The following is a 21,188-nucleotide window of genomic DNA, read 5'->3' on the forward strand; positions in this document are numbered from 1 at the left end:
TACAATGTGCCAATATTCTTTTCTAAGAGAAAATGATACCTTCATTAAAAGTTTTAGTAATTCATATAGAAATTGGAGAAGTAATAAAGATCAATTTAGGTTTCTATATGAAATGCATGACAAAACTGTTGAAATCCTGCTCCAGAAAAATGTGCAAGCATGGCTAGAAAAAAATGAAAGAAAAATGCTTTCTGGAATTTAGACTTTAATACTAGGTAATTCTTGAGTTTTAAAATACTCATTACAATATTATTTTTAAATCAGTTTCAAACAAATATGTATATTAAAAATATGAACATATAACTATATACAAAAGCTGTTATAACTTAATAGGAAAATGAATAAAATAGAAAAGTAACACAAAAATGAGCATAAGAAATATAACCAGATAATGTATCTAAGAAAAGATTGCTCACATTGGCAGATTGATGAAACCAAGTATTGGCAGGGTTATGTGGAAAAGGGAAATCTTAATTCCCAGTAGGCAGATCAAAATGGCACATCTTTCTGGAGTTAATATGACCAACAAATAACAAAATAAAAATGTGCTATCCATTTTCTACGACTCTAATGGTAATAATAATACCACCAGGAACAGATAAAATGACAAACATAAATGTATATTAATAAGACACTGCTATTAAAATGATAGTTTATATATTCAATGAATACTATACAGCCATTAAAAATGTTGTGATTTTTATATAATTTATATGAAAACAGTTTTGACCCCTTTCATGTAAATTTGTTCTTATAAATTCTTAGCCACATATCTGAAGGCAAGTATCAGCATGTCAACAGTAATATGATTTTAAACAGTTTTAGTATTTTCTTTGGCATTGTTTGTTTTTTACCATGAGCATTCAGCAATTTTATGAAAACAGTAAACTTATTAAAAATAAATTGAAAAGGCTACAAGTACATTTCTGGTGTCAGAATGCTCAGGATCAAAGTTTTAAGACTGATGTGAGAGGCAAATGTTAAACCCTGCACATATTTGGAAGAGTATTAATACAGAGAATTATCAGCTGTTTGAAATCTTACATGAAACCGGGCTATGAGCTCTCGATCCAGAGGCTTGGTCACTGACAGCTGACCTGAGATGGGGTTGATAATGAAGATACCAGTTGGAGGCTGGTCGGCTCCTGGCCCAGTTACGCTGTACCGTAGAGAGAGGTTTTTATCTCTATCGGACCTGATCTGAGGGTCAAGAAGACAATCATATTAAACAAGGGACTAAATAAGCTTATTATCAGAGACAGGGCATGCCACACCTCATGGTCTCTTCCAGTTACAAACGTATACCATCTCTTCCCAGAAAACCCTTGAAGCTCTGCCTGTCCTGCTCCTTTTCCTTGCTTCTGGGTGATGGGCTTCAAAACGAGCTGTCACCTATCACCAGAAAGACTGGGGGCAATGTTAACATCTAAAAGAACACACACTAGGAGTAGTGCAAAAGTCAAAATTAAGGAGCATCAGTTTTTAAACAGAATCAAAGTCTCTCCTGGGAATCCAGAGGTTAGAATATTTAACCCAGTAACAGGTGTCCAATTTAATGAAGATAAAAATTGTTTACTTTTTGCATGAGTTAGGATAAGAAATAATCGTCTCACCATAGTGTGAAAGAGCCTCACATGGGAACTCTAAGATTATGGGTGAGCCTGGAAGTGAGATTCCTGTACTTGCATCGTGCTGATGTTTTTCACTGCAACCAAAGCTTCCCATGTTATTTTAAGGTGGCACCTAATACCCCCAATTCTTTATTAATAACAAAGCATGCAAGAAATGATTTTATAATATATTTCTATTACTCTTACAAATTATACCCATTATAGGCTCACTGCCTTCTCCTCCAAATACAACAATTCCCGGAAAAATAAGTTTACAGATGAGTGGTCATAGGAACAAGCTAGAAAAAGGGAGGAAGGAAAACAGTACAGAGAAAGGGCCAGTTGAGCAATACTGTGTGGAGGTGATGATACGAGATATTTGTGTATTAGGTAAATACCTTTAATCCAGTAACAGAATCCAGTTTTTGTTTTGTTTTGTTTTTTTAGCTAAGGCAAAATTCTTTTCTTTTCTCATTCTCCATTAAAGTAGAAACACAGAACATACCTCGATTTGGGGGCTACGTCTTTCATTGTTAAACTGAATTATAATGCACATTACCATAGACTATACAACACAAATAAATGACTTATTAAAAAATACAGCTTTCTGTATGTATCTATTGGAATGTTAAATTAATCCTATACAGAAACATTTACTTTCTACTAGATTGGAATACAATGACTTTGTTTTATATTCTTTTTGTAATAAATAAAAGGTTGCTCATTTTACTAAACATGTAGAGATATCTGTCATTTTGTTCTCTTGGTCTGATGGTATGCATTTAGAGTAACTGGAGAAAAATCTCACTCTTCAGCTCTGAAAGCCTATGTTTTTGCACAGCCCCAGGGAGTCTGTTAATGGTATCAGAGGTCATTTTTTATTTCTTTAGAAAACTCTCAAACGCACTTGGTACTGGCATTTTTAGCAATGATTGCCCCTTTATTTTTTTCTTTGGCTCAAAAGCTATTTGTAGAGGGCAAAGATCATCACGGGGAGTGCAGATTTCAGACAGGGAATCTAAGGTGTGTGGGAAAGGGTATGGTGTGGGTGTGAAGCATGTTGGAGCTAAGGCGTATGTATTCAGACACTGAACAAACTTTATCATCCATGAAATATACGACCGACCCACAGAGTGCTCTATCTATAAATAATCTGAGGTAATGAAAAAATGGAGAAGAGACTGTTTACAACACTACAGACGTTTCGTCAATACAAAACAAAATATGTTTTAGTACATACATGTCGTAAACTCTACCTTGTGAAAAAAGAGACAAAAGCACTTCTAACATACACTTGACACATGCCATGGAGATCAATGAAATTGTGTCACCCTACCCTGACAAGTTCTTGAGGAAAAGGCCCTCTGGAGTTTTCTGGCAAGTTGATTGGAGGGATAACCCAGTCTCTCTTCTGCCTTTGTAGGTAGCCATGGTGCTTAGTCAATTGTCTTGGGAATACTATTTCTTCAATTTCTTGTGATTCCTTTGCATTAAAATACAAGAAGACATTCCTGAGTACTAGGAAAACATTTTCTGAAAGTACATCAATATCAATGGATACCTGTAAGCGTAGGAATCACAGTTTATTATGAACAAGAAAATAGGTCTGGAGGCCCTCTCCTCGTCCCCCTATTAAAATAATAGAAAACACTATAAAATTGTGGGTGACAGTGTTCACTGAAAAATTGAATTCCAAAAAATTTATTATGTGGCACAGCTGTGTAAACTATCTGCAGTTTCTATAAGCCATCTTAGATAGTAGTTAATATTGAGCAAAATTTAATAGTACCCTCTTATACATTTCTCATTAGTTTAAACCACAGTTCAGGTAAGGTGCTACTGTGTACGTTAAATTTAGATCTTGATGTGCTAAAATATAATTTGGATTTCAAAAGAAGTTTAATACATACTGCTAAGGAACGTCTCAAATATTTATGACCCTATTAAATCCCACAGAATTAATGCTGTACTTATTCTAAACCTATGTCAGCCACGATGGATGCTGTAGATGACCCACTTTGCACATGGGGTATTAATCTCTGCTGGGTGTCAACATTTTCTTCTGTTTCTCCCTATGTCTGTAGACATTTTAGCCATTAGCCCTTGCTGCTTCAATGCAAAGATCCAAGCTAGTTTTCTGGAACACAGCGAATCATCAACAACAACCAAAGCATCTTTTCACTCAGTTACCAGTTCCTTACTTTATAGTACCCAGATGACAGGATTCCCCCTAACAGTTAATAGATTAACAAATTACATTTCACATAATGAAAGTCCAACATTGGTATAAGAGAAAAAATATCTTTTTCTCTAATATTTATTCATATTTGATTATGGCTGTGTATTTCACATTTACAATTAAATACCAGAAAAGAATGTATATATTCTTATCTCTCACAGTACAACAAATATACAAAATGTAATAGTCATAGTTCATAAAATCATGGACTTGAGATTATATTAATCAACTCAAAGGACTAGAATATTCAGAACTAATAATGTTATCATAACTTTACTGAAGAAGTTAACGTTTCTATTTAAAATTCTTAAAATAGTGCCTTACACAAAGTGCTCAATAAATATTGAACTGAATTGAACTTTACTCTGGTAGAAATGTATCTTATTTATTTTATCTTGGCTTATAGCAGCTTCCACCAGAGGGAGTATATTATTCCTAAAAGTCATGTCGGTAGTATAAATAATTCATACTCCCCAATTTAATTATTAAGAGACAAGACAAAAACCCAATACTCCTTGACAGAAATGCTTTCCTTCTACTACTATAAATCTGTATTTCCCATCTAATAAATTTGGCTGGTGACATCTTACAAACAATTGTTTATTTTGTGGTTAAATTTAATACCTTATAAAGCTTCTAAGAAATTTAAAACAAACAACTACTTCTAATTTAAATTAAGTTATAAATCTCAAAGTATAAACAAACCTTTCAAATACAGTTTAGGATTGCTGATAATACATTTTGTCTAAGCATCTTATAAGGTTAAAAACAGCAAAATACTATTGTAGCAAATGAAGTTGATACAAAGTCAAATATTGGCCACCCATTAATGTGATGCAAAGTATGTATTTAGTTCAAACTGCACATTTCTGATCTGCAAACATAACTCCATCCAAAGCCATACTTGGATACTCTACCTTCACTGAATCCTCAGGTAGGGTTGGTTTGAGGCTCAATTTTACTGCCACTTGCCACTTTTCCTGAGTCTCTTTGTCTTGAGCATATATCAGGAACTTTGAGTGCTCAGAGGAGAGGGGAAAGCTTCTCACGGCATACACCATGCCATCTTCATCCACCTTAAAATCTGCTGGTTCACTGCTTTCATACTGTACTTTTCTTTTCCCGTTGCAGTTGCTAAACTTCACTGCAAAAGATAATAAATACATAAGACTAATTATACCACAAAGGCAAAAACAACTGTTCATCTAAAGCTATATCCTGATTAGGTTAAAAATAAAATGTAGCAACATGAAACACAAAAATTTTATTTTTACATTATTAAATTTTCATTAAAAATTTTGTTTAAAGTTACACCACTCCATTTACAGTTATTCCAAATATTAGCTATATTCCCCGTGTTGTACAGGACACCCCTATAGTCTACATTACACCCAATCATTTGTAACTCCCACCCTCACCCCTGTATTGCCCCTCCCCCCACTGGTAACCACTAGTTTGTTCTCTATATCTGTGTGTCTGCTTCTTTTTTGTTTCACTCACTAGTTTGTGGTATTTTTTAGATTCCACATATAAGTGATATCATACAGTATTTGTCTTCCTCTGTCTGACTTATTTCACTTAGCATAGTCCTCTCCAAGTCCATCCATGTTGCTGCAAGTGGTAAAACTTCATTCTTTTTTATGGCTGAGTAGTATTCCATTGTGTGTGTGTGTGTGTGTGTGTGTGTGTGTGTGTGTATACCACATCTTTAGCCATTCATATGATGATGAACACTTAGGTTGTTGGGTTGTGAAAGAAAATGAATTAACATTTGTTGAATGCTAGGCACTGAACAAGACACTTAAGGTTATTTGCTTTAACCTTAAGAATAACCACCCAAAGTAGGAATCATTTTATCCGTTCTACAGGTGGGGAAGAAAATGCAGAAAGCCACCAGTGCTCCATGCTGTTTGACTCGTAGTGGTTGTCTGCCCTACAAGAGCACAAAGGGATCTAACTCAACTTATGACTCAAGTCTTAAACCTTTAATAGACAATGAAAGTAAAGTAAAAGAGGCTTGATAGATGCTTGGGAAGAGAGTAATGCCACATTTAGATCTCTGAAAGTACCAAAGTAACTAGCATATTAAAAAGGAGTTCTTCATTTGGAGCATAGCTTGAATGTCCCACAGAGGGGAGGAGCTGAGCCCCTCACGGGCTAATGAGAGTGTGTGGCAAATGAGAAAAATTCACACTCACTGTTACTGCCACTGACTTTGGCTAATTTGGTACTCAGCTTACCTATTTGGATTCAGGTGTCAGAAAGATGCAGGCCAGGAAAGATAGAGGCCTTTGAAAAAATGTATTCGCAAAGAAGGAAAAAATGTGCCTTTTTCTACAAAGGGTCACTGCACATCCTATGAATGAGAAGTGGGTGATCCCAGAGAGTCTGACATCAGAGAAAACACGTGGGAGGAAATTGCATAATGGTCAGTTACTTAAAATTGTTTCGCTTTTCTAATACCCCTTCCCCCATTGGTTTAATATTTCTGTTATTAAATTGTTCTGGTTTTTTTAAACAATTGGTAATTTTCATTTGCTTTAATATTAAAATAAGCAGCATTTGGGGCATTACTCAGTTTTAAAGAAAGGTCTTGTATTATTACATAATTCCCTTTGTACATTCAACCAGTGGAATCAATACCTCAACTCAAGGTCCATTGCCAAATGAAAAAGTTCTCCTTAGTGAAGTATCAATCCTGACTTCATCCTGTGGTTATGATTTAATGCACAAAATATGCCTGGTTCACATGCTTAATCAATAATTACCAGGTTTTACTGTTTTCAAGTCATGCAAATTAAAAAGCTTATTAATTTCAATGAGTGTTATGGACTGAATTCTGTTCCCCAAAATTTATGGGCTGAAGCCCTAATTCCCAGTACCTTAGAATATAAGTATATTTGGAGATACAGTTTTTAAAAAGAGGTATAATTGAACTCATACGGCTGGGCCCTGAACCAATATGACTGATGTCTTATAAGAAGAGGAAATTTGGACATAGATGCACATATACATAAAGACCATTGTACGAACAGAGGAAAAGATGGCCATCTGCAAGCCAAAGAGAAAGGTCTCAAGAAAACCCAAACTGGCTGGCCCCTTGATCTCAGACTTCCAGCCTCCAGAACTGTGAGAAAATAAATTTCTGTCATTTAAACCACCCACTCTGTAGTCTAGTAAATGGATAATACACGAATTCCATTTGTTAACCATTGGTCAGTGTTTATTGTGTGTTGTTTTGTTCATTTACGACTTAGATGCACCATGAATATTTTCTCAAAATTGACCAGATTCACTTCTGCCCTAGCACCAAGCGCTGAAACTTACTTAGGAGAAAGTTCTTACAGAAACATAGAAATTAATAGAAAAAAGTGGAAAACCGCTATATTATAGAATCTTAGTTACAGCACTAATACATATTTATAATTTATATAATATATTTATTTACCATTTATGGACTTTCAAAACGGTTTTCAGGAGGACTATGGCAAAATATGTTTACCAAAAAACCTGGTTAAAAATAAAAAGGAGAGTGGACAGAAGCCCCTTGAAAGGGAGAAAGAGATATTCAAGGGACATGGTAAAATTAAAATTAAATTTAAATTTTAACTTTGAAGATGAGGAAGGCAAACATCATAGTTATATGACTTGTGAGGAGAAATATATAGTTCACTGGAATCAAGCTGTTTCTGTTATTAACATATTTTCCTAATGGATAGTAGGTAAAGAATTCTGAGTAATATAATAAGATTTTCAACCTTTATTTTCCAAAATATGAAGCAGTTTGATCTTTTTTTTTTTTTTTTTTTTTTTTTTTTTGCGGTACGCGGGCCTCTCACTGTTGTGGCCTCTCCCGTTGCAGAGCACAGGCTCCGGACACGCAGGCTCAGCGGCCATGGCTCACGGGCCCAGCCGCTCCATGGCATGTGGGATCTTCCCGGACCAGGGCACGAACCCGTGTCCCCTGCATCGGCAGGTGGACTCTCAACGACTGCGCCACCAGGGAAGCCCTTGATCATTTTTTAATGCATAGGTTTTTAAGAAAAGGTGATGATACATTTATTTTAAATTAAAATGCATCCTTAGCAGTGAAACTATTCTGTATGATACTGTGACGGCAGATACATGACAGTACGCGTTTGTCAAAACTCATGGACTGAGCAACACAAAGGGCGAATCCTAAAGTAAAATTAAGGACTTTACAGTAATGTATCATTATTGGTTGTAACAAATGTGCCACATTAATGCAAGACGTTAATAATAGGTAAAACTATGGGGTGGGGTGGATATGGAACTCTTCACTTGGTGCTCAATTTTTCTGTAAACTTAGAATTGTTCTAAAAAATAAAGTCTATTAATAATTTAAAAAATACTTCCTTTAGGGGAACTAGCTATATTATTAGATATTTAAAAGGAGTAGACAGTTGTCAATATCCTGTCTCTCCCAAACATGAGTTCCAGTGAATTGCCCCAACGTGGTATTAGCTGGAGCTGGAGAATATAACTGAATCAATAACTTTACATAAACACCCTATGTACAGAGATACTGAATGTAGTTTCATGAAAGTCATAATATTTTACCAGACATGTAATAAAGTTGAAATTCTGTTATTTTAAAAACAATCGAACTCAACTTGAAATATTTTTTTCTGACAATCTTCTTTACATTAAAACATTAATTTTGCTTAAGTGCTCAAATAACTTAGAGTAGAAGCTGCAGAATTTCAAAACATAGGAGAAAAGGAAATAAATTGCCTTAGACAACTGAAAAGACAAACTTGATCCACTGGACCATTCAAATTTAAAACAACTCTAACACAATTAAATGTTTGTGCCTAAAAACATCATCATATTAAACAAGAAATTTATTATCAGAGCCACTGCATAGTTTACATATAATACGTAGTTACTGTGTTCTAGCCTACATAAAACTTTGTTAACATGATTAATATGAAATTAAACACCAGTGAAATAATTATTTTAAAGTACTTTTGACTCTTAAAGCAATACCTAAAATTAATGTTGACCATAAAACCATAATATCCGTATAAAATATTAATGGCAAACCACAGATCTTATATATTAAATGTATTAGCAGTTACATAAACCACAGAACTGAAAAGGTGCAAATACACAAATACAGTTTATAATTTTTGCCTAAGTAAAACATCACCCATATTTAGAAACAATTATAAGAGAACACTGTAAAATAGTTTTGTGCCTAAATATCCCTTTGACTTTTTTATTGTATTTTTTTCCCACATTAATTGCTATTTCTGAAGGCATATTAGGAAAACAAATAGTTTCACAGTGTTAACAGACGTTCTCCTTCTATGGGGACAGGGCAATATTTATTAAGGAGCTAGCTATCTATTAGTGAAGAAGTGATAGGGAGGAAGGTAGAGAACTGTCTCAATATTAAGGACTTCATGGTGTTTTTACTTACAGATTCCAATGGAGAAAGGTTACCAAGTGCAGGTTTGTTCATAAATCTGCTTAGATATTCTTCGCTTACTCTAGGCCCTTTCTGAGTTTCAATTTGAGGAACAATTTTTCCTAGAACCATTTAGGGTCTACCAATCCTTTTCACATATGCACAGTAGGATACACTAGAGACAGTTTGGAAATTTCCATATGGACCTTGGTGGAAAAAGTCATTACATTTTCTTTATAGCATATAATTATGATAAGAAAAATGAAATACAGAGTTTTGGGAAACATACTATTAAATACACATAAAACTTCTATACAAAAAATTTTTTTTAATCTTTAATAAGAAATTTAAGCTTATTTGCATGAAATGCCTTTTTAATAACAAGTTTATGATGGAGACATCAAATGCTTGATAATTACCACCAAGGCAAACTTTATTCATAAAAGTTGGTGGTAGCAAATGGGTAGCACAGAGTTCATCACTTTTTCTCCAATTGACAGAAAGTTCTTTCTTGTCATGAACCATGAGGGATATACTGATTATATTTCCTGGTCCTTCTTTTTCTTAATTGAAAAATACAATGTTGAAATTCCTTGTGGAAATGCAAAAGTTTTCATATTTTTTTTCATCTTAAGTATTTTAAAATAATGATAAAACTTGACTTCAAGTATATATAGGTATTGCTCTAACAGTCAATAACTTTTCCTTAGGATTTAAAATGTAAGACCAACTAAATATCACAAATGAATCATTTTTATCCTTTTTCCAAAGTTGAACTTTGCTTCAAATCCATAAGCTTGGTGAGTATGTGTAATATTATTTACATGGCCTTTGCGATTTTCAATTAAGTTCATTCAGGTGCTCCAAAATGTCAGTTAAATAGGTTATTTTTTTCAAGCGAATAACTCTCCTTCAACAAATCTGCAGTTAACAACATTCAAACACACTCACCATCCATTTTTCTATTAGCTAATAAACTCTTGCAAAAAAAGTGTCCTTTGGACAGCTTGGGCACTTTGGTATATATCAGCAAATATGGTTTTCTAATCCCTGATCTTTGCATAAAGCTGTTGACATTTATTTTCATAATATCAGTTTATGTGGTTTTAAGATTTATCAGCAAACCTTTATATACAAGACTTTCTAGGTGAGTAAAACTAACAGAATCATGGGGCTCTGAGATTAAATTCCTGATGTTTATATCTTCATACCATTTATAGCCATTATACCTTCATGCCATTATGGCCAGAGCATCAGCTTCATGTAATATTTGCTTAAAATCTTGCTTTCAAGTGTTCATTTGGGTCTTTGAATATATGATTTACAAAAGTTTGTCATCCTTTTTTTTTTTCAAAATGAATAATGCTCGTCAAGGATTCTCACAACTGCTATTAACCAACATATTTATTAATTCCTTAAAGTCATCAACATGCAATGATCACTCTTTTGATCGAATAACCTTTTTGATTAGTGCTGTCACCATGATGTGTGACATGCCAACAGTACCTCTCCTGAGTGTATTACTCAAAAGTGGCTCCTTTTCTATTTCCTCTCCTTCCTTGGTTTCCAGTATAGCACTGATGATACATATATAGGCTGGTAAACTAAGAAATTCTGCCTTTGTGTGAGGCATTTTGGCCTAAGGCATTAAGTGTAAAATCCCATAAATGGCTTTTAGAGCTTGATCATGTAGTGCTATACTCAATCTCATAAAGGAATTTCTTTACTTTCTGCTTAAGAGAATCCAAAATTTCTTCTGCCTAAATTGGTGGTTTTGGGGTACAATGACCACAAAATTAGTCCTGCATGGAGCTTCACTGGCTCACTTTTGCATCAAATAAAACCTTTAGACCAAGTGTGAGAATAATTATAAGCACTCATGAATTCCAATTTGAGGGAAAACATTTGAAGGGGTTTTTGTAACTGAAGTCTTTTCATTTTTCACTGGGTTGGGAAAGTAAACCTACTTTAAAATGAAATCTAAAGACAAAAGAGACTGCAGGCATGTATAGCTTCAGAAAATCTATGTGTAAATAATATATAATATACATAATATATAAATAATAAACTATAAGTAATATTGTCCTATAATATACTAATGAATATTGTAAATATTACAACTATAAAATAAATATATTTCAGGTCTTCTGCATTGTTAAAACATTTAAATATAAGGCATATGAAAAGCTTGGAAAATTAAACATACTGTAATCTAAATTGGAATAGTGAATATTAATTTTCACTTAATTTAATAATTGAAAGTCTTAAAAATGTACAAAATATAATCATTATTTACAGTTCTGGATAATCAAAAAATATTTTGAAAGCAATTCATTTCTGCAACTTACAGTCCTGTTTAGTAATTTAGTAAATTTTATATCCAGAAAAACCAATCAGTTTAATTCTAAGGAATATGTTTCCAAAAACCTTTATAAATTTAACATAATAGAGACATTTTAATTTTAAAAAACACACAAAAATTAACTATTGGTTTCCATCGAGAAAAGATTTTGACTGTTAACTTTAAAATCCAACAGGAATAAAGGAAAAAAAGCAAAAGAAGAAAGTGGAAAAAAGAAAAAGGAGGGAAGAAATAAACAACTGAGAAATCTAACAAAGTTAATAATTCTCTGGTACCTGACAAAAACATAAAAAGATAAAATTGATATATACCTTCTCTTTTAGAATTAAATGGAGAAAAGTATGAGCAAAAGATGCAAGCAAATTAAATTGAAAGAATAATAAAAGTAACATTTGCATAAATTTTCACTTAGGATAAACACACTGATATAAAAACAATGATCAGGTGACTGGGGGGCTTCAGTGGGAAAGGGGACATTTTGGTGCTCACTCCATGTGCGGCGAGTACTTGGTCAATGAAAAGATCTGGGGAGATGCTATGTGGAGACTTGGGTCTATGCAAGTGTTAGTAAAAGAGAAAAATAATAAAAATAATAAAAACTTTCAGGAAGTTTTTACAGAAAGCCATGAAAGAGCATTCAAATGTAATTTTCACTATTGTGAGTTAATTTACTGACCTGTTTTATAATAAAAATGCCTTCACATTTTTAACACTATAAAAAAGTTCAACCATGAGTATCTACAGTATACTTATATCCCATTCTTGGCAATCTGGTTGGGAAACACTGATCTATTTTGCCATACTGCTGAAATATTAATGCTTCGGTTGGCATTGCAAATAATGACCAATAATTTCAGTTTTTCTCCTCTTTCTAAACATTCAGAAAGATGACACTTCTCATCTCCTTGGCCTTCAGCATGACCATGTGGCTTACTTTGGCCAATAAAATCTGGGGATTGAAGTCACACATATCGCTTCCCAGCAGTAGCATTTAAAACTTGATACCCTCTACAGCCAGACAAAACTATAATTCAAAAACATACACGTACCCCTATGTCCACAGCAGCACAATTCACAATAACCAGGACACGGAAACAGCCTAAATGTCCATTGAGAGGTAATGGATAAAGAAGATGTGGTACATATATGCAATGGAATACTACTCGGCCATAAAAAAGAATGAAATAATGCCATTTGCAGCAGCATGCATGCAACTAGAGATTATCATACTAAGTGAAGTAAGTCAAAAAGAGAAAGACAAATACCTTACGATATCACTTACATGTGGAATCTAAAATATGACACAAATGAACTTCTTTACAAAACTCGCAGACATAGAGAACAGACTTGTGATTGCCAGGGGCAGCAGGGTGGGGGGTGTTGGGAAGGGATGGACTGGGAGTCTGGGGTTAGTAGATGCATAGAGAATGGATGGACAACAAGGTCCTACTGTATAGCACAGGGAACTATACTGAATGTTCTGGGATAAACCATAATGGAAAAGAATATATAAAAGAATATATATATATATATATATATATATATATATATATATATAGAGAGAGAGAGAGAGAGAGAGAGAGAGAGAGAGAGAGAGCCACCTGAGTCACTTTGCTGAACAGGAGAAATTAAAAAAAAAAAAAAGTTGATGCCCTCTTTCCCTGCAGTGGCAATTAAGAAAGGACATGTTAAACACAGATAATAACAGGATCAAACCCCCAAGGGTGAATGAGCCCAGCCATGGAGAACTGCCCTGGAGAGTCCCCTGCTTCCACCAAGGACTTCTTCGCAGGAAGGGGAAATTGACATTTTTTATGTTAAGCACAGAAGAATGGGGGTAATTGTTACTGCAGCACATCCTAGCCTATCATGATAAGGTCTCAACTTGAGTGACCTAAATCCCTCTCACTACAGCAGAATTAGGATGAAGTGTCTATGAAATGAAATAAATCAGAATCAAACTTATTGTAGATCAAATTAATACAACTAAAATATTTCTTACTACTAAAAGCGTTGGTATTTCCCCACCAAAAGCAAGAGGTTTTATTATAATGTTCTCTAAAATGTTATAAAATCTAGAGAAGCTGTTATTTCATTTTCTTTCCAGGGCAAGTCATGTAGTATTTAACCAACATCTATATACAAGTTGCCACAAATAAAAGAAAGGAATAAAGAGCTATGATATTCTTTGTGAAACTGAAAAAAAATCAAAACAAGCAGTAGGGATGATAATGATATGACATTCAAAATATGAAATTTAGATTTTCAATTGTCCAATAATGCTATGCATACAATTTCATATGTTAAACCTTTGGAAAAGCAGCAAGATTATTACATTCTCCCTTATATGCAATTCTAGTAACTCAAAAAATTTAAACTGTTCTTCTGTTCTTCACTTCATTGATATTCTTCCTCCAGGCATCTCTGTTTCATGAAATTCAGTGAAAACCCTTTCTTTTGACAGAATCCAGCTAAAAATATATAAAATGATCAGCGTTCAGGCAGAATTACCCTTTTTTTTTTTTTCAGAATGTGCCCATTAACAAATTACATTGAAATATCACTACCTCTAATTAAATTACTCTGACAAAACACAGGTTGTGTGGAAGCTCTTTTTCCCAAATGTATGATTATTAGTCTCTGAAATCTGATGCAATTTAGTTAGCTTTATGTTTCAGGCTACTTATGTCAACAAAGAAGGATCCTAATTCCTAAGTTTTGTGACAGGTTTTTGTTAATTTTTAAAGAAAATAGAGTTCTCCTAATAAACTTTGCTGAAAAAAGAAATTCTTGCTAATTGGAGTTTTCAAGTACACCGCTAGAAAGGAAAAAACAAAACAAAACTAATCTTGTGTTTAAATCAATTTCAACAATGTGGCTTAAAAATGTGCCACAGAGACCAGAAAGAGTGAATGTCTCCCCAGAATGCCCAACTTACTAAGACATGGGTATACCAAGGAACAAAAGGATGTTGTACATTTTATAAAATTTGAATAAAAGAAAGAGGTACATAGAACATAATGCTCATTAAGCAACTCAGTCCTACAGTATGACATGATATCACATGAATGGAAATTAAAGTCCATTGAACTATTGAACTATTAAATCCCAAATTATTTGCTGATAGTAAAGTTACAAAACAGAAAGGATAAGATTTTCATCCTAAACACTTAAAACAATTTAAGAAATATTTATTCCTTTACTCGATTTTAGAGAAAAATATCCTTGTCATATATGACGAAATGACAATGTACTGATATATAAAACAGCTCTTGAAAATCTGCCATAATACATAACTCATAATTTAAAAGCTGAATTCCCAATTATTACTGCGAAATTCCCCCAAAAGAAATACTGGCTCACTAGCTACTGGAAAGAACTTTGCAAAGAGCAAAGTTGCACTTTCTACAGAAAACAAACTAAAAATTTAACAAAAGCAACACCAAAACCCACAATATTACATGCGTTATTTGTAAAGGCTGTCTACATTTTTCTGAACGTGAGCAACATGATGTGTATTAAGTATTTAATGTATGTCGGATTCCATAAAAATGTCATCAATGTTATTATGTCTTTCACAGAGCCAATTAAGTTGCTCAAAGTAATTATATGAAGTCCCTAAGTTGCCAATGAAATTTAAGTAGTAAAAGCAATGAACAAATTCTAATGTAAATTCAATTAATGGGTTGTTAGTTGGTAAACATCACCGTATAACCTGGGGAAAAACATGGCCTCCATCTTTTTATTGTCTCAGTAGACCAGTTTCCAACTTTTTGAAGAATTATTGTATAAACCCTAGAAAGCTGCTCTAGTAGCATGAAAGTATTCTTCTAACAACCTAACCAGACAGTATTTCTTAGTACTTACTCTGATCTACTGCAGATAGTCACAAGAAAAACAAGGGTAAGTAATCTACGACATAATAAAAAAAAATGGGCTATGATTTTAGTGCATCAATATAATAGTAGTAAAGGGCTATTTCAAGATTTATTTGGTTTTACACAAATGCATAAATACTTGAGTAATACTCTTTTAAATGTCTTTACTTATTTATATTTAGAAATTATATTTTATGCTTATTAAATTTTTATTATAATGCCCAGAATTGCAGTCATTCCAAAATGCTGTCATTGGTTTAAAAGAACCAACCAAACAAAAAATCCTCTTCAAAAGTGTTCCCCTCCCTTCTATCACAGCCTGAAATGAACATCTACCTCTGTGAACACACCAACTCAGCAATCCAAATTGCTGGGCAAAAATCTGCTGCTTCAACTGACAATAATAAGCCTTCTACTCATTAATGGGTTGACATTCCCTCTTGGAGAAATGATTACACTTCTATTTCACCATTCTCCTTAATTATAACAAAGTGCATGGAATGAATGGTCACACACTGTAATATTATGGCCAGCTCATGTATGCTCCACACTGTGATTTATCTGAAAACATCTTAGGTGCATGAGTGTTCTGCCCAGGGACATTATTCTTACCCCCGCTTTTCCAAATGACACTATGGCACTTAGTCCAGCTCTTAGGTAAACTTATGAAGGGGTCAGGGTATCTCTAAGTTTTACAGAGATAAAGATTTTGCATGTCTGATTTACCCCATGAATACACAGGCATGTATTAAAGGATTTTCACTACATTAACCAAGAGGATGTCAAGGCAAGTATCCTGTGTACACACTATTTACTCCCAACTTAACCAATTCTCAGTCGGCATGTGTTAGCCACAATAAATTGAGTTAGGCTAAAACAATATCCTTATCCCATCCTGATAAGTAGATGCATTAAGCAGACCAGTTGGAATTACATCTTTTTGCCTAAAAGCCCCAACAATACTAATGTTTTAGGATAATATACTAAAAGCCCTATTTTTAAAAAAGTAACTTAGACATTTGACTTCCAGTCATTAAAATGAATTAAAACAACAGACGTAAATAATTGAGACAAAGACAGAAAAACATACACCTAAACAGGAATGATGAAAGATCTATCAAATGTGAGTTTTTCATCTTAAAAAATCCCATTTTAATAAAAAGAGGGATATAAAAACCAAGAACAAATAGAAATGCAAGGTATGAAGGAGACTTCTGGATAGCATGGCATGGCACAGTCGGGTCATGTTTTCGATGGACCACCTTGCTCCAAACAGGCAGCCATGATGAAGTATAAAGTTTTTAAAAAGAGAGAGACAAAACCTAGCCACACTCAGAAGCAAAATAAACATCTCTGTGGACCAGAAATGAACTTAATGTAAACTGCCACCTGGAGAGGAAGCAGGCAGGGACAACTGGAAGTTCAGCTTCTGTTGGGTTAAGGGGCTTGAAGGTCAGAAGACGTAAGGCACAGCATCTAGGTTGCCATTTGACGCCAGGGAACGGGGCTGGGACTGGGCTCAGGGTGGTTTTGTGCAAGGGCAGAATGAGAGATGAAAACAAAAATTCCACAATCCCAAGTCATCATACATCAAACAATCTAATACTAAGGACAGTCAACGAAATCAACCATCAGAACCTAACACACTCCAAATGAATTTAATTTCAGGGAACATTCCTCTGGTTCACTCTATCCCACTGGCCACTCCTTCTCCAATTCTGTAAGATGCCTCAAGCTTCAGCCCGGGATCTTCACTTCTTTCCATTCTCACCCTAGGTGATTTCAACCAGCCCCAAGGTTTTAAAAACCACCTACACAAAGAAGATTGTTGAGAAAGTCTATATAAACCTTGACTGTTCCCTCGAGCTCTAGACTCCTATATCCAATTGCCTACTTGCCACCTCCATTTGGACATCGAATAGGCAACTCAAGCTGAACAGGTTCCAAAGCCAACTCTTGATTCACTTCTGCCCCCAATCCCTCAACAAACGCCAGGGTGAACAGTTTCACCCTTCACCCAAATGCTCTGACTACGAGACTAGGAGTTGAGCTTGACTCCTGTCTTATTCCAAAAGGAATCTATTTGAAAGTTCTGTCAGCTCTGCTTTCAAAATATATCCCCAATATGGCCATTTCTCATCACCCCCACGGCACCAGCCATTATCTGGGTTGAATTACAGCTGGGGCCTCCGACTTGCCTATCACTCCCACTCTCTGTGACACCTAGAGTGGCCTTTTAAAAAACATAAATTAAATCATGCTCCAAGGCTTCCTATCACACCACGTAGAACAAAATCCTTAACAGAAGCCCTTGGCCCTGCAACCTCTTCCTCCTTTCCTCTTGGAGCTCATTGGGCAGCCACGGTCACGTAGGCGGTCTGGTGATTCCTCTAACAAGCCACACTGATTCCTGCCCCAGGCCCTTTTCCGTATATTTGAAATATTACACAACGCAGGAGAGAGGAGAGGAAAGAATAAGAGAGGAAGTAAGAAACTTGGACAACAGGCAGGCAGGAGATTGATTAATAAATTGATAATTAATCAATTAATTGATTAATCAATTGCCCAGGTAAAAGACCACTAGGTTAATTTTAGTCTTTTTAGCCTTTATAGATAAAGTTACCTTTCCTAAATTTTTCCAACTTGCTTCTTTTTTTTTCCATGTCACTGATAGCAATACATGATTAGAGTTGACTTTTTCCAATCAAACCAGATAATGAATAAAAGGAATGCAAGACCCTCTTTTTATTTATTACCTGGGTTGACTAGGGATGAGTAATAGGAATCATAGAACACATAGGGGAGGAGCACAGCATATCATGCATCTTAATAAGAGCTAAGCAAATAGAGAGGCAGCAAACAAAAGTGTTTTGATGTTTGCAGCCTTGTCATTGGCCTAATGAGCAAAACGTGTAGCCATGGCTGGGATGCCACAGACCACCCAGAGTCTGTGCTCTACTGTACTACATGACCTCTCAAACAATGGTGGTTTGAAAACTCGCAGGAGGAATGAACAAATTCCAACCAGTTCCTCAACAGTGAAGAATAAGGCAAACAACAACAGTCTAGTGCTGAGCTAGTGATCATTCACGGATGCATGAAGTCTCCTCAGAATTGGGGACCACTAAGAATGAGCATAAAGCAACTTATGGGTTTCAGCATCTTAACCACCAACTATAACCTGCTTCAATGAGAAGGTGGATAGGATGACTTTTTTTTTTTTTAACTTTTTAAAAAATTGAAGTATAGCTGATTTACAATGTTGTGTTAATTTCTGCTGTACAGCAAAATGACTCAGTTGTACATATATATACACATTCTTTTTTATATTCCTTGGATGACCTGATATAAAGAAACAAAAGACAAAGGTGGGGATTTCACCCTCTTCCTCAGATCCAAAAGTACTAGTTAATAACATCACATGAACTTATTTTGTATGTATGTGTGAATCCATCTATCTGTCTACTTAGTGCTGTACTCTGAATAAGTAGTATCTACAGAGTAGGTGGTCAACTTACAGAGTAACTCAGCATGTACAGAGTAAGCAGTCAACTAATACTCTCACTACTACTGTTTCCAAGTCCAGAGTTCAGAGTTTAGAATGTTTGTGATATGTCTCATTTAAATATCACCTACAATGATATAAATACTTTCATGTACTTATTTTTTCCTATTCTTTCTTTAGTTGCCCATCTTTATATACAGGGAAACAGAAGGCCACAGAGTATAAGTTCCCTCATCACATGGAGAGTGTGGCCACTGCTGCCCGAAATTCTTTGGGGGGCATCCTAAGAAGCACCCATTACATCTCAGGACGAAGGGTGATTTCCATTTCTCCCCGAACAGCCCACTCTCAATGAAAATTAACCGAAGGATTCCTTGTCTGCCATTTAAGATGAATACTGAAATGAAGATAACAAGATCCCTAATCTCTAGGAGCTTAAAATTAGGAGGAAAGGGCTTCAATAACTAGCAGTAAAGTAGAACAATATATAACAAGATGGGCTAAACCAAAGCTTTTGACAATTACAACCAAAGGGAAAAAAGGGATCAGTAAAGATGTAGTGAAATGGCAGCCGACTTTTGATCTGAGCAGAGAAGAATGAACAGGACTCCGATAGGCTGCGTGGCGACAGGCGAGAGGTGGTGGCTTCAACATGACCGAGGCATGGCAGTCTGGCAGTGATGGTGCCTTCACAGAGGCATCAGTGTTTATGGAAAGAGCAGTGTCTGGATCAGCTCAACTGCTCCTCGCTCAATGCCTTTGTTAAGGATGAGTATCTGTAAAGGATCTTTTTCTAGGGCAAATTTGTTTGGCAAGGAGTTTTGGGGACATATTATCTTTGTGGGGGAGGAAGTTTTATGGGCTAAAGGCTTTACCGAGAGAAGCAGTCTCCAGGTAGACTGAAATCCATTCAGCTAAAAGAAGAAATGTCAACAGAGGTACAAGCAAACAATCTAATCACTGATGCACATGAAATTGGTTCATAGAATTCAGGGGCAGTGCGAGTGTATACCATGTCTATGTGACAGTAGGATTCAGTGTTAAAATTTAAATGCCATTCTAGTTTTTAAAATAGGCTTAGCATTTCCCCTTTTCCGGAGCCCGTGGGTGACCTCTTAACATGAGGAAGACCATGAGTGGCATTTTTTCAACGTGGGAATTATTAAAAAATACACAATATCATATGCAAGATGTGATTATAAAGAAATAGGATTGATTCCGCAAGTCACACAGAAAAATCAGACTCATTATATAACAAGCACGCCTTGAATAAATTATAGTCCAAACAACAGGGGCACTAAATATGCACTTTAATTTGAAGTATAGTACAGAGGTAACTTCAGTTTCTAATCAGATGAATTATTCATAAAGCTAAAAGATACTAAAAAAAAAACCACTGCTTGTATAAAGGCCAACTCTAATCTCATGTATTTTATAAGTAATCTCCACTAAAACACTATTGTTTTATACTCAATTGAACCACACCCTCAACTAGTCTGATGTAGTGTACTTTTCTCTGAATAAGAAGGAACTGCACTGATGATGAGATTTTTTTTCTTATCATTCTGTTCTTGTTTGCAAAAAATAAAGAGAAGAGAGGACCACAAGTCAGTAAATTCAGTTCTGGTTGCGGTCCCACTGATGCCCAATAATCCTCTAAACAGCTTTGGATCTTCATTTCTTATGGGAAAGCCTCACTGGAAGACTGCTAATATCTTTTACAGCACTAAAAATATGCATACACATATTCTAAAATTCAATATCATAACAAATCCCTGAGTGAATATTACCACCGAACGTGACACTCGTTTTTGTTTTTTGTTTTTTTTTGGTTGTTTTGTTTTAATTGTTGTTGAGTAAGTTTTAAGTAAAAGACAATGGCTTCTCCGAGACAAAAAGCAAAGGACTACTCCTACAGGAATAAAATCATTTTAAATGTATCGTTCTCTAGTTATTAAAAGCTATCCAATCCCAGAGCAAAGTTAAAATCTAAGTATCACATTCCATGTAACGATGGATGAAAGGGCAGCAACAGCTAGAGTGATCGAAATCATGACAATGATTCAATGGTCACTCCTCCTTTCAAGAGGTTAACAAATTACATGGGCATTAATGAATTGTACTTTATAATCTGGTTGCTTTCCTTTTACTAGAATTTGT

The 21,188-nt window shown here is 34.9% G+C and overlaps 1 protein-coding gene across 1 annotated transcript in view; it reads right to left on the bottom strand.

Annotated features, from left to right (window-relative positions):
• CDH2 (cadherin 2) overlaps nt 1-21,188 on the bottom strand; it is a 215,836-nt gene that overhangs the window by 58,472 nt on the left and 136,176 nt on the right. The window contains exons 3-5 of the mRNA XM_081252082.1: nt 4,767-4,993; nt 2,947-3,093; nt 1,045-1,200 (exon numbers count right to left, since the gene is read on the bottom strand). Of these exons, the coding sequence (XP_081108208.1) occupies nt 1,045-1,200; nt 2,947-3,093; nt 4,767-4,993 (530 nt within the window). The remainder of the gene's footprint in view (nt 1-1,044; nt 1,201-2,946; nt 3,094-4,766; nt 4,994-21,188) is intronic.

This window comes from Mesoplodon bidens (genome assembly GCF_964165515.1).
Source record: "Mesoplodon bidens genome assembly, chromosome: 13".
NCBI lineage: Eukaryota > Metazoa > Chordata > Mammalia > Artiodactyla > Ziphiidae > Mesoplodon > Mesoplodon bidens.